The sequence below is a fragment of the Amblyomma mixtum genome, chromosome 1, assembly GCF_055824585.1.
Source record: "Amblyomma mixtum isolate Tamu chromosome 1, ASM5582458v1, whole genome shotgun sequence".
NCBI lineage: Eukaryota > Metazoa > Arthropoda > Arachnida > Ixodida > Ixodidae > Amblyomma > Amblyomma mixtum.
The window spans coordinates 321,464,205-321,479,470 of record NC_143012.1 but is presented as its reverse complement, the minus strand read 5'-3'; the positions used below and the strand labels follow the sequence as shown (position 1 = coordinate 321,479,470).

The 15,266-nt window shown below is 52.3% G+C and overlaps 1 protein-coding gene across 1 annotated transcript in view; it reads right to left on the bottom strand.

The window, feature by feature from the left end:
- Positions 1–537: 537 nt before the first annotated feature.
- LOC149372676 (phospholipid-transporting ATPase ABCA3-like) overlaps positions 538–15,266 on the bottom strand; it is a 46,335-nt gene continuing 31,606 nt past the window's right edge. The window contains exons 15-20 of the mRNA XM_089567230.1: positions 14,873–15,084; positions 11,145–11,396; positions 5,897–6,084; positions 4,126–4,299; positions 2,166–2,382; positions 538–1,075 (exon numbers count right to left, since the gene is read on the bottom strand). Of these exons, the coding sequence (XP_089423356.1) occupies positions 725–1,075; positions 2,166–2,382; positions 4,126–4,299; positions 5,897–6,084; positions 11,145–11,396; positions 14,873–15,084 (1,394 nt within the window). The 3' untranslated portion in view covers positions 538–724. The remainder of the gene's footprint in view (positions 1,076–2,165; positions 2,383–4,125; positions 4,300–5,896; positions 6,085–11,144; positions 11,397–14,872; positions 15,085–15,266) is intronic.

Sequence of the window (15,266 nt, the reverse complement as noted above, 5' to 3'; positions counted from 1 at the left end):
CAGGGCAAAGGCCTCTCCCATTTCTTTCCAATTAACCCTGTCCTTTGCCATTTGCGGTCACCGTATTCCCGCAAACTTCACCCACTTAACTTCCGCCCACTTAACTTTGTACCACCTCCTGCTACGTTTGCCTTCTCTTGGAATCCACTCAGTTACCCGTAAGGACCACCGGTTAATTTGCCTTCGCATTACATGCCCTGCCAAAGCCTATTTCTTCTTGATTTCGACTAGGATGTCAATAACCCGCGTTTGTTCACTCACCCACTCCGCCCGTTTCCGATCTCAACATTACACCTATCATTTTTCTTTCCATAGCTAGCTGCGTTGTCCTTAACTTAAGCTGAACCCTCATTGTTAGCCTCCACATTTCTGCCCCATAGGTGAGTACCGGTAAGATACAGCTGTTGATACTTCCGAAATATATTTTTGTATTCCTACCTTTTTATTTTTTAGGAATTTTTGAGTGTTCGCTGAAACACTAGCACGTCTCAGTTCTCAACGCCTATGAATACGGTCATTTTAAAACTCTCAAATTGGGATGTGGTCAACGACACTTCTTTATTTCTTCGTGGTAACAAGAGGAGGCTGATTAAGAGAAATGGCCGGCTATGATTTGCCACAGAAAGATGGCCTCCAGATTGTGCCGCATATATGTTCGAGGCAACATCAGGCGTTTAACGAACGCCGTAATACAAATTCGAGCGCGCGGTCTTTTCCAGCACCCCTAGGTGACGCTCTGGTAGCTCCTCGTGGGCGACGCGTTGGTCGGCTTCCGGGCTGGCTGCTGGTTCTTGCGGCGGCGCTCGCGCACTTGTTGGCGACGCCGGTGCTTCTCCTGTGCCTCGCGGCCCCACGGGTCGCCCATGAAGTCGGCGTAAGAGGCGTCCTTGGCCGCCCGCTTGGCGATCGCCGCGTCCTCGGCCATCTCGGCGCGCGCCATGCCGAGGAATAGCTCGTCGAGCGTACTCTCGGCCATGAGCACCGACTCGAGCCGGAACCAGTTGCGCAGCTTGCCGATGCGCGAGAAGACGTGGCTCCAGGGGAGCTTGTACGGGATGAAATACAGGAACACGCCCTGGGGGGCGTTGGGGACGAAGGAAGAGGTTTGAAGTTTCCTCGCCCTGTCCCGAATGACTGCACTGGCGGCAGTCAAGGCAAACACGTTTTGATGTGTTTCTTAAAAGTGCGTCCACTGTGTCCGTTCGATAAACAGGGCACATTCTCTACTGCCGGGTGAGACAGCTGCAAGAATGTGTACGCTTGTCCTCTAATCACAAACTCCTGCTCCTCCGCCATGCGAAGCCAAAGCGCGACCAAACGAGATGCAGCACTGTTCGCTAGTACGCTAGTACTAATGAGAAGCACCTGCTGATAAAAGGTGGTTGCAGTCCTTAAGAAGGGGGGGGGGGGGGGGGGGGTTCTTCTTTTCGTTTGTGTTGCTCGCAACTCCATTTCACTTCTTCCCAAGCTGCACATAATCTCGGCAAGCCACTCTGAATTTAGACGTAGCCTGCAAGGTATATGGATGAGGGTCATTACATAGCTTACTGGCAGCGGTGGCATTCGAAAACGCTAGCATGGCCTTTACTAAACCCTGTTCTTTTAATGCTGCTATCTCCGCTCCTTCAAGTGCAGTCTCAGCGCCTTTACTGCTATCATCACATTTGGAGCGCAATCTCGAAGTGCAGTCGCATACTTAAAAAAAAAAAAAACATTTCGACATCTTTCTTTTCCGTGCACTTAGAGGTGCTTTTTTTTTCCTTGCAACGCGATGTACCGTCTTTGAAAAAGTAACCAGGCTGCATGGTTTGCTTCTAGCTTGTAAAGTGGAGCCCTTGTGGCTTTCCTAAAGAACAAAATGTGTTGGAAGGTAAGAAAACCCCCAGTCCTTACCTTTAACAACCCTTCCAGCTTCAGGGAAGCTCTAAGGGCTCCACTGTACGAGCTAGAAGCAAACCATGCAGCCTGGTTACTTTTGACAAAGACTGTACATTGCTTAATTTACCGGCTGCACAGGCAAGCAGTCATAGGCTTAGTGGAACAGTGAATAAAGCATAGAGAAGACTGAACAAGAGATTGGAGGAAACTCGTCCGCTGGCCGTTCCGACAAGACTTAGGCTCCCCAACCACTGGAAGACGCGTGCAACCGAAGGAGGAGGGCCCACCTCGCGGCAGTCAGCCTGCTTGGATCCCGGAAAGACGTGCGTGACGGCCTTGTTGACGTTCTCCACCTGGTACGGGGTGATCCTCTCGCGCAGGGCGAAGGTGAGCGTGCAGCCCTTGAGGAACTTGTCCTTGAGCCGCTGCACGGTGTCCAGCGCCTTCAGCTCCCCGCAGGCCATGAAGCCCACCCGGCTGCACGCAACCTCGCACTCCTCCGTGCTGCGCAGAACGCGAGGCATCCTCACGCAGTGGCCTCAGTTGTATGCACTCTGCCAGCGCAGCTGACTGATCGAGTTACGGTTGCGTTCTGCGAACTCACCGGGATCAGCCTACGTCCACTACAGGACAAAGGCCTCTCACACTGACCTCAAACTACTCCTATCCCGACTCCTGCGCCAGCTTCGGCGTAAACTTCCTGATCTCACCCGTCCGCCTTAATCTCTGCCGCCCCCTGGTATACATTGGCATTCTCGTACAATCCACTCCTTCGCTGTGAAGGACCACCAGTTATCTTCCCCTCGCATTACGTGCCCTGTCCATGCCCATTCCTTCTTGATTTTAACTCGGATATCATGAACCAGTGTTTGCTCCCTGATTCACTCTGCTCTCTTCCCGATTCTTAATGCGCTGTCTTCAACTTAACATCTGCCCTTTTCGTTAGCCGCCAAGTTTCTGTCCCGTAAATGAGTACTGGCAAGGTACAGATGTTTTTATTCTTTCCTCTTGAGGTGTACTGGATAGGCGAACTTTGCAAGGGTGCTTCCAGCGCATCCTATAGCAAAGCATCTGTGGCGGACATTTCTCTTCGAACTTCAGTGAGCAAGTGCATGTCGCGCTGGACGGTACCCGTTGGTGCATTTGCTGATGTACACCCTTGGTCTAAAGTCTTCAAGCCATAGCGTTTACCTATGATGCGTGTATTCGAGCATTTACAACACCATTGAAGTCCTAAGTACCGTGAGGATATTCTGGGGATTTGGAATTTCGAGCGTGCCGTAGCCGCCCAACTATTTTTGGCCAAGTCTGTGCATTACTTTCTTGAGCTCCCCGTCCCCTTCAAAACACAATAAAAAAAATCAGTGACTGCTGAATTTTTTAGAATGCAGCTACGCCGTACAAGTAGAACAGTGTACCGTCCTCCATCTATATGCAGTGTGCATGAGCAGCCAGTTTACTCCGGGTGCGGTCACATCCATGTCCACATCGGTGAAGGCGTGGTCTGAAGTGCACTCAAGGCACTGCAGAACCGCTAATGCAACCTGGGCCTACAGTGAGGATTTGAAATCAAATTAGAACAAGGAATGCATACGACATTGCAAAGAACGTCGTATTGCTGGGAGACATTCGCCAAAGGCCGCATCGATTACGATCTTGCACAAATGGCCTTCATACTTTTGACAAAAACTGCAGCTTTCGATATGGAACGTTTTCATTAAAATTGTGCTGTGGTCATGCTATACAAATTTACTCAGATTTTTACGACCGGGCATTCTGCCAGACTTCATGCGGCCAACCTTTGAATAAGCGCGCTGTCGCTGTATTTCTCTGGTCCCGGGTTTTGTTCCTTTCTCTTGCATGCTTGCATTTCCTCACCTTTTCCCGTCGTTTCGGTATGTTTTCGTTTTCTCTGCCTTTTCTTGTTCCCTCCTTTACTACTGTGCCGGCACGTATTCATCTTGCACTTATTACGCATATTTCGACCTCTCCCACCATAACTGCGCCACCACCGAACACTATCCACATTTGCTTCACATCTCCATACGTCATGAGTGATTCCTGTGTGGGAGGTCGCACTGTCTGTGGCTGGCATCACTAGCCCATCTTTCTCTCGTTTCGTTGACCTTTCGCAGCTCTAATCCTAAAATTGGAATTCTGTTTGCTCTAAATGCGATTGATCGTGATGACTGATGGATTTGTCTTAGGGCCGTGTAAAATCAGCGACGGTGGTAAGGGCGCATATACCTGCGGGAGGTGAGTATGACCGCGGAGGCGGAGGTTCGCGTTATGTCCCGGAGGGTGTCGTATATCATGTGCCGTCCGATCATGTCGACGCCGCTCGTGGGGTCGTCAAGGATGACGACGCGCGGGGAGCCGATGATAGCCACAGCCGTGGACAGCTTGCGTCTGGTGCCGGTGCTGCAGAAAGATAAAATGTAGAGAATGAAGGCAGCTTTCGGAGCTCTCGCTGCGCAATAGACTCAATTTAACCACGGCCTTGGCGCTGCACATGCCGGTAGCTGATGTTTTTGATAATGAATTCTAATGGCAGAAGACAACTTTAGCCAAAGAACGCCGTGGCGCAAAGTGTTTCAGTCTGCACAATGTGTGGTCAAGAACCAACGTTCCAAGCATTTAATCCCAAAGAAGCCGAGCACCAGGCCATGTAGGAAAGCTTGCACAATTTGTATCATCGGTGGGTACTCGGCGGCACTGGAGATCGAACCTCGCACCTGCCGCATGCGGGGCGGTTGTTCAAGCCATCAAGTCGCCGCTGTGGTCACAGCTGCAGTTTTTAGCGGGTGCCCCGCGACAATTTTATTTATTTATTTGTTTATTTATTCATTTTTTAGGCAATACAAGTATTGCCCACGAGGCAAGATAAAAGGAGACTATTGGTCTCCTGACTAGGTCTTGGCCTCACCGGGCGCCGCAGAGGCAGTAGTACGTTGAGGTTGGAAACACGAATATCAAAAGTGCGGCTATTTCAGTGATATGCATTGTTATTTTAACGATAACTGTTAATTAGGGCACTTTACCTGAAGTGCCCGACGTCAAGGCCTATGCCGTGAACGAAAGCTCTGGGCTTCAATGCGTGGCCAGTTAGAGTATAGTTAGAGTCCTTGTATCATCGAGGTGGGCAAGGGGGGGGGGGGGGGGGGTGCTTTCGAGAATTATCTTCTTATAGTCATGTTATCCACGTGGACGATGCCCTCATTTATGTGTTTATGGAGGGATGAAAAGGGTATGGATTATGAAGTGAGCTGAGCAGTAAGGCGAAAAACGCGGCAACGCGTAACAAAAAAAAAAGGGGGGGGGGGGGGGCGGTGTGGCGGAGTGCGTGCCATTTCTTGTCCTTAGAACAGAGCGCAAAACGTAAGGTTTAACTGGATGCCGGGCGTCGAGCGAACGAACAGTGTCGACTTCATTTCACTCCACGAAGGTTTGTCCTTCTGCTGTGAATAATTATGCATATCACCGACCATGGGGAGCCCGAAATTATTAATGCGATAGCATTATACGGCTATGTCGCGTCAGGTAGAAGTGCCCGCAAAATATGTCCGCAAATTTTGTCCGCGCGATGACGTCGTTCTCTGTGCACGTGTGAAAGTGTGATTGTGAAAGTGTGTGATAAAATGTTGCGGTGGGAAAAATATGGTTGATGAGGTGTAATTAGTTGATTAATTAAACTTAAAAAACGCATAAAATTCACTTAGACGTTAAAATAACCACGGACGTCGATATATTACATGGACGTCAGAACAGCTACGGGCGTCGATATAGTATGTGGAGTTTTGCTTTCGCATTGCTTGAATGCGGGTCGTCGCAGTTATCTCAAAGTTTTGTGTAAGGGTTTTAGAGAAATTCGCATGTCATTCGCACGAGCGTATCGTCATTTGTTAATAATCTGCATAGCCTGACCACGGCGCTCGGCAACCGTTAGGTCGTTATCTCTCATGTTTGTTGAATGACGCATCCGAACACTCCGCTTCCTCGACATCAACCTGCTGCGAACCTGTAGGTCCCGCAGAGTTCGGAGGCCTGTTTGCCGAGGTCGGTGACGTGGGCGACGCTCTTGACGAGGTTGTCCATCTTCTCCTCGGGCACTCCGCGCAGCCGGGCGAAGAAGTGCAGGATCTCGTTGCCTGTGAAGACGTCCATGAGCGCGTCTTCCTCCGGACAGTAGCCCACCTGGGACTGCCACTGAGGCCATCGCGCGAGGGAGTGCGAGTCAGTGAAATGCCCGAAAACACGCTATTTTCTGGCAGACAGCTTATTCAAAAATTGGAGGGGGACACTTAAGCTCCGCAGTAAGGGTATGACGCGATAGGGTTAATCGCTACTGCCCATATGTGCAAAAGGTCATTGTCTATTTGGTGGCTCAGTGGTTATGGTGCTCGGCTACTGACCCGAAAGACGCGGGTTCGATCCCGGCCGCGGCGGCTGGAATTTCTTTGGAGGAGAAATTCTAGAGGCCCGTGTACTGTGCGATGTCAGTGCACGTTAAAGAACCCCAGGTGGTCGAAATTTCCGGAGCCCTTCACTACGGCGTCTCTCATAGTGTCGCGATATGGTGGGCGGCTAGATGTTTTGATTGGCGCCGAAATTATAATTAATCGGGCCAACCTGCCCACCACTGCACTGTCCGTAAATTCGGAGGGGGAGGAGCGACAAACCTCTCCACCCCGCGTGCGGAAGATGAGGTTAGACTGCTGACCGGCGATAGGGGCCACGCCTGATTAGCCGTTGACCGGAGGCATGAGGCGTATAGGCAAGTTTCTTTAGCAACCCCCTTTACTTGGGCAAGAACACGAACAAACGGTTACAAAACAAACCAAGCAAAATAGAGGTAATGCACAGGCGCGATGCGAACAACAAGCACAAAATCAGAAGCACACAAACAACTGTTAACAATTGTGGGGACGCCTTCGTCCCCTGCGTTCGCTTTCCCTCAACGCACCCCACTGTTGTTAGCTGCCCCCCCGAAAAGCACTCCTCTCGGTTCGGTTACTGTAACTAACAAGGGAGGGCGCTCGCGTCGCAGCGACACCAGCGCCACGGATGGCGTTTTGCTGCGCGCTCGCGGGGAGCGACGGGCCGTCTTCTCCCTCGGCAACGGGAAGCGAACGGACGTTTCGCTCGCAGCTTCGCTCTTCGTCGACGGGCGCCTCTCGGCCGGAACTTACTCCCGCCGAGCCCGTTCCGCTCGACCTCGGAGTTTATCCCTTTGCCCTACCGTGGGCGGACGTTCGCTCGTAGCCGTGCTGGTGAGTCGGACATCCTAGATTCCTCAGTGTATTTTGTTGCTAGCTGGCGTTATTGTTGCTATAGCAATAAATGCCTTGTTTGTGTCAGCCAGTGTGTCGTTCCTTTGTTCCCGCAGAGCACGGCCCGCCGTGGTCGGCGTGCGCTCAGTAGCGTACGCGACCACGGGGTGGGGTCCGCGCGGCTTTGAACTGGCTCAGCCGCGGTTAAACGGGGAGAACGGAGTTATATCTCCCCGATTTAAACCCCACATCTGGCGCCCAACGTGGGGCCTGCTCTTGGAACATTGGACGACAGTCTGTTCGGTTCGAGGAACGCTCTTTGTCCGGACTTGACAAGTGCTAGGCCTAGAGTGAATTTTGATCGCTAGGACCTGCGGCATGCTTTCTTGAGTGCGAGGTGTATTGCGCTGCAGCATGTTTGAACTTTTCGACATGCGCAGCATGTTTTTTTTTGTGAAATTTTCTTCCTGGAGTTTCTTCAAGAACCACTTGGTCCGCATCGAGGGAGCGCGAGGCCTAGCGCCCGCGGAGTTGCCGAGCCCGAAGCGAGTGAGTACGGAAGCCGCGTGGGTGGTCCGAGTTTTCTGTATATATTTTCTCGCTGTCTCTTTTTTTGACTCTGGGAGTCGCGGCTCTGGGAGCCGGGTGGCCTGGGGCCACGGGTGCCTTTACGAGCTCGCTGGTATTGCAGCTCGGCACCGGGCGTTCCGACACCGTCCGATACGGTGGGCGCCGATCACTCAGCAGCTGCTTCGTGCAGTGAGCGGGGAGGACCACCCCACAACGCTGATGTCTCCTCGCGGCTGCGCGCACGAAACCCGTTTCGGGTCTTTCTTTTGTTGGGGGTCGTCGACCTTCACAGTGGTAGTGAGGCCTAAGGCTATTTATAGCTGCCTGCGCCATGTCAAAAGTGACGACCACCGGACCGTGGTGTTGAGAGGGGGCGCACTTTGCTGGCCGCCTGTTTTTTTTTTAACCTCGCATGAACCGAGCATTCTCGTTCAACTCAAGAAAGGGCTTTGTTCACTCGAACTTTGCGTCGCACAACCGCCCGACACGTTTTGCTAGCGAGTTGAGCATTGAGCCACCAGGCCTTTGTGTACGCCGTTTCCCCTCCCGTGACCTACGTTAAAGGCATGCGGAGTGTGTTTTGGCAATCTTTCAGATCCAGCGGAGCCACTGCGGCTTGCTGTCCTGTGCACATCGTCTCGCTGCCGCCTGCTGCGACGGAGCGGCCTGTATCCTGTTCGCCGCATCCATCCGGGGCAGCTGTGGCGAGACCAGACAGCAGCCACCTCTGGCTGCTGTTGCCCTGGCGACTACTGCGGAATCTTGGACTGCAGTGGTCAACCGGCCCTCCTCTTCGCGGGCCTGCGGGCACATAGTCCGCGGGCCATGCGAGTCGTCCCAGCGGAGACCTTCACGCCGCCTTCGGAATACCGCGGAAGACTGCGTGCACTCTGTCGGCGTGACCTCCGCTGCACGACCTGCCTCAAGTGCATGAAGACCAGGAGACTCCTCCATAGCATGTAACTTGCAGGCGCGTGGGTCTATTTAAGGTTGGGGGGATGTGGGGACGCCTTCGTCCCCTGCGTTCGCTTTCCCTCAACGCACCCCACTGTTGTTAGCTGCCCCCCCGAAAAGCACTCCTCTCGGTTCGGTTACTGTAACTAACAAGGGAGGGCGCTCGCGTCGCAGCGACACCAGCGCCACGGATGGCGTTTTGCTGCGCGCTCGCGGGGAGCGACGGGCCGTCTTCTCCCTCGGCAACGGGAAGCGAACGGACGTTTCGCTCGCAGCTTCGCTCTTCGTCGACGGGCGCCTCTCGGCCGGAACTTACTCCCGCCGAGCCCGTTCCGCTCGACCTCGGAGTTTATCCCTTTGCCCTACCGTGGGCGGACGTTCGCTCGTAGCCGTGCTGGTGAGTCGGACATCCTAGATTCCTCAGTGTATTTTGTTGCTAGCTGGCGTTATTGTTGCTATAGCAATAAATGCCTTGTTTGTGTCAGCCAGTGTGTCGTTCCTTTGTTCCCGCAGAGCACGGCCCGCCGTGGTCGGCGTGCGCTCAGTAGCGTACGCGACCACGGGGTGGGGTCCGCGCGGCTTTGAACTGGCTCAGCCGCGGTTAAACGGGGAGAACGGAGTTATATCTCCCCGATTTAAACCCCACACAATAAGAAGGAAAACAACAGGGCGAGAACTATACAACAAAGTTACATGATTAAAGCAATATACAAAGCAATAGGACGAGAACAGCGACAGAACAAAGAAAAAGAGCAGAGCGAGTGGTGAGAATCGGTGACTTAGCTGCGTAGTGGCAAGGTCCGGTCGCAGGGAGCGTCGGGCTGCGGAAGCGCGCGGTGCTGATGGGGGGGGGTGCGGATACGGGCGAACTTGGGCCCCGGGTTACGCGTCTTCCACGCGTCTTTCGGGGCCGCCGTCGCCGCGCTCTACGCGTCAGACACCGCCTAGGCTCGCTTGCCGACCACTGCCCTGGCTGACCCTACACACGTCGGCACGCACCGAAATCTCTAAGCCAACTAACTCGGTCGTGATTTTCCCGCCACCGTGTTCACGTGACAAACCACAAAAAAAAAAAAACAAATAAAAGCAAACGAATCCTCTCGGCCCCGTGCACCAACGATATACAGATGTTGAGAAGGGGGGAGAAGAAGCATGAAGAAACTGAAGGGGACGCGAAGGAAAGGTATGGTCCTAACGAGGAGGGATGTTAACTTCTCAAGGTTGGGACGGGTGCTAGGGCCTTCACCGGCCGCTTCCCGTCCCCCCCCTCGTGAAAGCACTCTCTTCCCGGCGATAATCCTGAGGAGGGGGGCGGCGTAGTCTTGACCCCCCCAGCGTCGCGAGGGGTCAATGCCCACGCGGGGGGAGGCAAAGTCATCGCCGCTGCGTCGCGACATGCCCGCATACTACCGGCGCCGTGGCCAGCCGTGGCCACTTTGGTCGGAGAAGAAAGAAGAAAAATAAAGCATGCGCGCACTTTGTGACACATAGCCTGAGTTGCTTAACATAAACCAACCAACCATAAACCAACCATCTATTTATTATAATGTATAAATTATAATTTTAATTTTTCAAAATTTACCAATGTATGACATTCACACCATGAATGTTGCTATTCCAAGTGCTGTAAAATTACTAATGAGGATAAAATGGAAAAACGACTTTGATAATTACACTCTTTACTCATTATATACGTAGCCAAGGATTAAGAATTATTTTTTATTGAGCGTTTCTTTTGCACCGAGGTACTAATGAATGACTAATTAAATTAATTGTTAGTAAGTAACTAATTTATGGAAAGTTAATTTCAGATTCGAAATCATAGGTGATATAGCTTCATTGGGATTGGACTGAAAATAAGGAAAATACGTCTGAGACCTCCCAGCGGGGGCCTTGTGCGGCCCAGGTTGCTCTTCCCGAGCGACCAGTCATTAGTTTAACTGTCACCTGCCATGCTGGACAGGTGACGCTTACCCTACGCCGGATTTTCAAGGTGACAGAGCCCTTAATACTATCGCGTTAAAAGACAACCATTTGCAGCCGGTTATATCCGAACCCATCACATGCGCATGAGCGCGCGGCGCTTTCGTACCAACTGAACTATACCACGGCAGCTGTTTTCCCCTCTGTCTTTCGTAACGTCGACTACTACTGGATCGCTGGTTGGTTTAGGTTTGGTTTGGTTTTATGGGGTTTAACGTCCCAAAGCGACTAAGGCTATGAGAGACGCCGTAGTGGAGGGCTCCGGAAATTTCGACCACCTGTGGTTCTTTAACGTGCACTGACATCGCACAGCACGCAGGCCTCTAGAATATCGCCTCCATCGAAATTCGACCACCGCGGCCGGGGTCGAACTCGCGTCTTTTGGGTCAGCAGCCGAGCGCCATAACCACTAAGCCACCGCTGCGGCCGGAAGTTAGGAAGGGAGAAACTTCATAACTCCTACTTCTACGCCTATCGTCACACGCTTACGTTTCTCGCGGAGTCCGAGAGCTTCACGTCGCCCATGTGGCACTCGCCGAGGCTGGGCAGGGCCAGGCCGGCCAGTATCTCTGCCACGGCCGTCTTGCCGCACCCGTGGACTCCCAGCAGGCCGAAGCACTCGTCCTGGGCCAGCGACAGGCTGAAGCCGCACACGCAGTAGTCGTCCTCGTACCACTTGTGCACGTCCTCCACCACGAGCGCGCGATCCTCGAGCGCATTCCTCTCGCAGGCGGTGTGCACCTGAGGCAGTCGCGCGCCACCAAAAAACAACACAAGGGGCGTGTTTAGGTTTGATGACACGTCATATCCGTTCGTTCTTGCTTCCTGTGTGAGACTCGAACACCGACAAAAGTGCTCTGGGCCCAGGAGATTACTTGTGAACCCAGAAAGGAGCCTAATCCTGGACCTGGAGGCCTAAATGTGGACTCCTGGGCCAAGGACACTTTAATCGCAGTGGCAGTCCCAGAGATTGGTTCCAGGAGGTGAGGGGCGGACGGACTTCCTTATACCAAAAAGGGGGGGGGGGGGACTAGAAACAATGATTTCTTAGTTTACTTTTTATTTGTACAACAATTTTTGTGCACTTTGTTGTTGAACAATAAATGGCTAAGGACAGAGATGTTTTGCATAATTCATGGGACGCGAACGTATTAAGTATGACTTAATATTTTAGAGTTAATCGGTAACACGCGCTGTCCTGGCCGAGTGTGCTGCTTCGGAGGTCTTTATCTTGCTTTGAAAAATGACCGGTGGGAAATTCTTTCTACGTGTTCTGTAAAAGCCCAAAAACGGACGTTCGGGAAGATGCGCGAAGGCTTCCGGGGGGGGGGGGGGGGGGGGGGGGGGTGTAAACGTCTTTCTTACCCCTCCGATAATCGATCAGCAAATATTCCATCACTTAAAATACCTTTTAAAAGACACTGCTGCCCAGTTCATTCACCCGGACAGTTTGCTGCGGGGAATTTATGGGCAAGTCATGGACAACGCGGGCCCACATGTTGAAAGTACTTTTTGAACTTCATTTGCAGAAAAAAATAAAAGAGTGATGCCCCCCAGTATCCATATTTATTGAGAGTCGTGTAGCCCATCGTTAGTAATATCCATATATGAGTTGTTAGAATTTGGAAAACGCAGTTACCTTCGGCGCTGTGGCCCAACATCTTTGTCTACATCGCGACAAAATGCATGTGCTTTCGAGAACATTACCGGCAAGGAAGCCCCTCCACTGCACGTAACTCGTCGAAATAGCCAAGATGTGCTGGGACACAGCATCGAGGGCAACCGAGTTCTAAAAACTGATACGGATATTACTTCCGATGGGCTACCCACCTCTCAATAAATGAGATTACCAGTAATAGTTAAAAAGTCAATAATTTTAGTTAACCAGCTTACTAGTTGTACGTCTGATCTGTATTCTGAGGCACAACGCCACTGACAATCTCATGCCGAAAAGAGCACTCATAACTCAAGAAGCCTAGTTTTAAAAATGGCAGAACATCTTACTGAAACTCCCGGTTTGTGGAGAGAGCCATGAAATTTCCGAAACACACTGAAAGTTCTGGAAACTGGGCTTCATTGCGGGCTTGTCGTGCTGCTTGCATGGGCGTCCGGAGGGGGGGGGCAAGGGGGGGCGGTTGCACCCCCCTGGAAAATCACTCACTCGAACCGTGAGTGATGGCCGCACGCCGGGGGCGGTGGTGCGCTCAGCCAAAAGGGTAAAAGCAGCCCCGCATGGTCACATCTGCGAAATGCCGCGTCCGGGCGTGCGTCGTTCCGCCGTTTTCAAACCACGCCATCGTTAGCTCTACTGAAGGGCGACCTGTTCCAGACATACAGCGGCACCGGCGAGCATGTGTTTCGAGCCGCCTTGAGATGGGTGTCTGTTTCTTTGATCTCTAGAGAGATAGCGACACGGAGGCAGACAGTGCACGGGGCATCTTGTTTTCACCTATCGTTACGCCGGTCACCGATGAATTCTTAAGGAGGGAAGGACAAATCAGCCGTGTCCACCCCCGCTTTGTCGGGCTGCTCAGGGGCAAGCGGGCGATGAGTTGGCGCCGCCGCCGCTCGCTGTCTCCTCCGATCCACGGGTAGCGCAGTTCGGTAGAAGCGGCGCTTTCAGAATCTCCGGCAAAGGGGATTAGCTGCTTTTGTTCACGGCGACGCACTCCCAAGGCGCCCCCACACCAGCGTTCTTTGCGTCTTCTGCGAAAACCAGCGCCTTTGGTCAACGCAGCCCGATGGCGCCTGCCTGGCTCGCCTGTCACCTCTGGCTGGGCCTCAAATCACAACAGCGCCCATGTACTGTGCGTGTCAGTGCATGGTAAAGAGACCCAGGTGGTCGACATTACCCGGAACTCTGTACTACTCCATCCCTCATAGCCTGAGTCGTTTTGGGGCTCTGAACCCCATAAAAACACAAAAACAAATTTTCCGACCGGAGTGGCGAGTGTCCCTTCCCCTCGGAAGTTGCGCGGCGTTCCTTTCACCCCCAAAGTGCGCATTCGCGGATACTGCGGCAAGTAAGCCCTCGCACGTGTGCGCGCCTCTGTGTTTGTGCTTGGGTGTTTTTAGTGGCCGGTTGTCAGCGAAGCTGAGAACAACCAAGACAGCGGACGAGAAAACGACGAGCGGCGAGCAGTGTGTGTGGGGTTGCTCGACTGTGCGGATGCGCAAGCAAGATGGAGCGAGGTGTATGAAGCTGCGAGCGTGCATTTATCTTGTAAATAAGTTTTCGTTGTATATATAGTCATCTTTTGTTTTCAACGTACGCGTTCAACAGTTTTTCCAATCAATGTGTATGATGAGTGTGCACCGAGAGCGTGTAATGAAGCACAGAAGTGAATTTATCACACGTGTAATTACGCAATTCGCCCAGAAAAATCCGAGGCGCCTACAGTTGCTGTTCAAGGAAGACTGACTGAGTGACTGTAGTTGCGTGTTTGCGAACATATTGTGCTGTGTGCTGGTCATCAATCCGGGTGAGTCGAGAACCTGTATGCAGGAAGACTAAGCACTCTTCTCCACGAAGTGATATAGCATCTTTTTGCATTTTTTATTAATTTTGGTTGTTTCTTCGTTGATAAACTCTAATGTACCTCTCCTAGCCGCGCTTTAATTTGCTGTTTGTAATTTTTCTTTCTTGTGTGCATTTTGTTTAATTTTTATTTATATATAAATAAATAAATTTACTCCACAAATAGCGCCTTTTTGCTACGAACATACCCCCCCCCCCCCCCCCCCCCCCCAGGGCACCAACGGGCCCCCCCCCCTGCAAAAAATTCTGCGGACGCCCTTGGCTGCTTGCATTGTTCCCGTCGCTACTAAAAAAGTGGTTTATGCCTGTTATGATGCATATGTATCTGCTTGCTTTTTTGTGACCAAATTAAATCTTTAATTGTAAGCAATTCGATACATTTCATTGCCATTGCAGGCACAACCCCAGAACTCGTGCAAGAATTGTGCGAGGGGTTCATGTTATAATATCATAAAAAGCAGTGAAGCAAAAGCAAGCCTCCACTGTGAACCACGCTCAACTGACGATCCTGCTCTTTTGAGAGCTCCTGAAGAGGAGGATAGCGATAAGACTGACCACGTCACTACACAGGTGCACAGGTCGCGAAAGAAACTGAGAAAGAAATTTCAGTGGCCTTGAACCAGGAGGATATTTCTGACCGCACGTTACACGCAATCCGCGCCAAGCATGGGGGACTCACCTGACGCGCCTCTTTGATGACCTCCGCGTCGAGCGGCATCTGCTCCGCCAACGGGCCCACGGTGCTCGTGCTGAAGAAGCGGCCCGATCTGTAGCAGCAGAGCAACACGAACAACAGCAGCGCGAGCAATATCATGAAGCGCAGCTCCAGGCCGGTCCCGGCTGCGCTCAGTTGGAGCGGGCTCCAGTCGACCTTGTACTTCGGGTGCAGGCCTGCATGCGCAGTGGGTCACACGACGGCCCGTGGAGTGTGAGACGGTGCTTTCTATCCCAACATCCCCGCGTGGAACAATGATTGTCCCACGCTGAGGAGACGACAAAGAATCAAGTTAGGCCTCGCTCGTCGTTGCGTTCTGGAAGCGGAATCGTGCAGCAGCTGCCCGACTCCACATTCA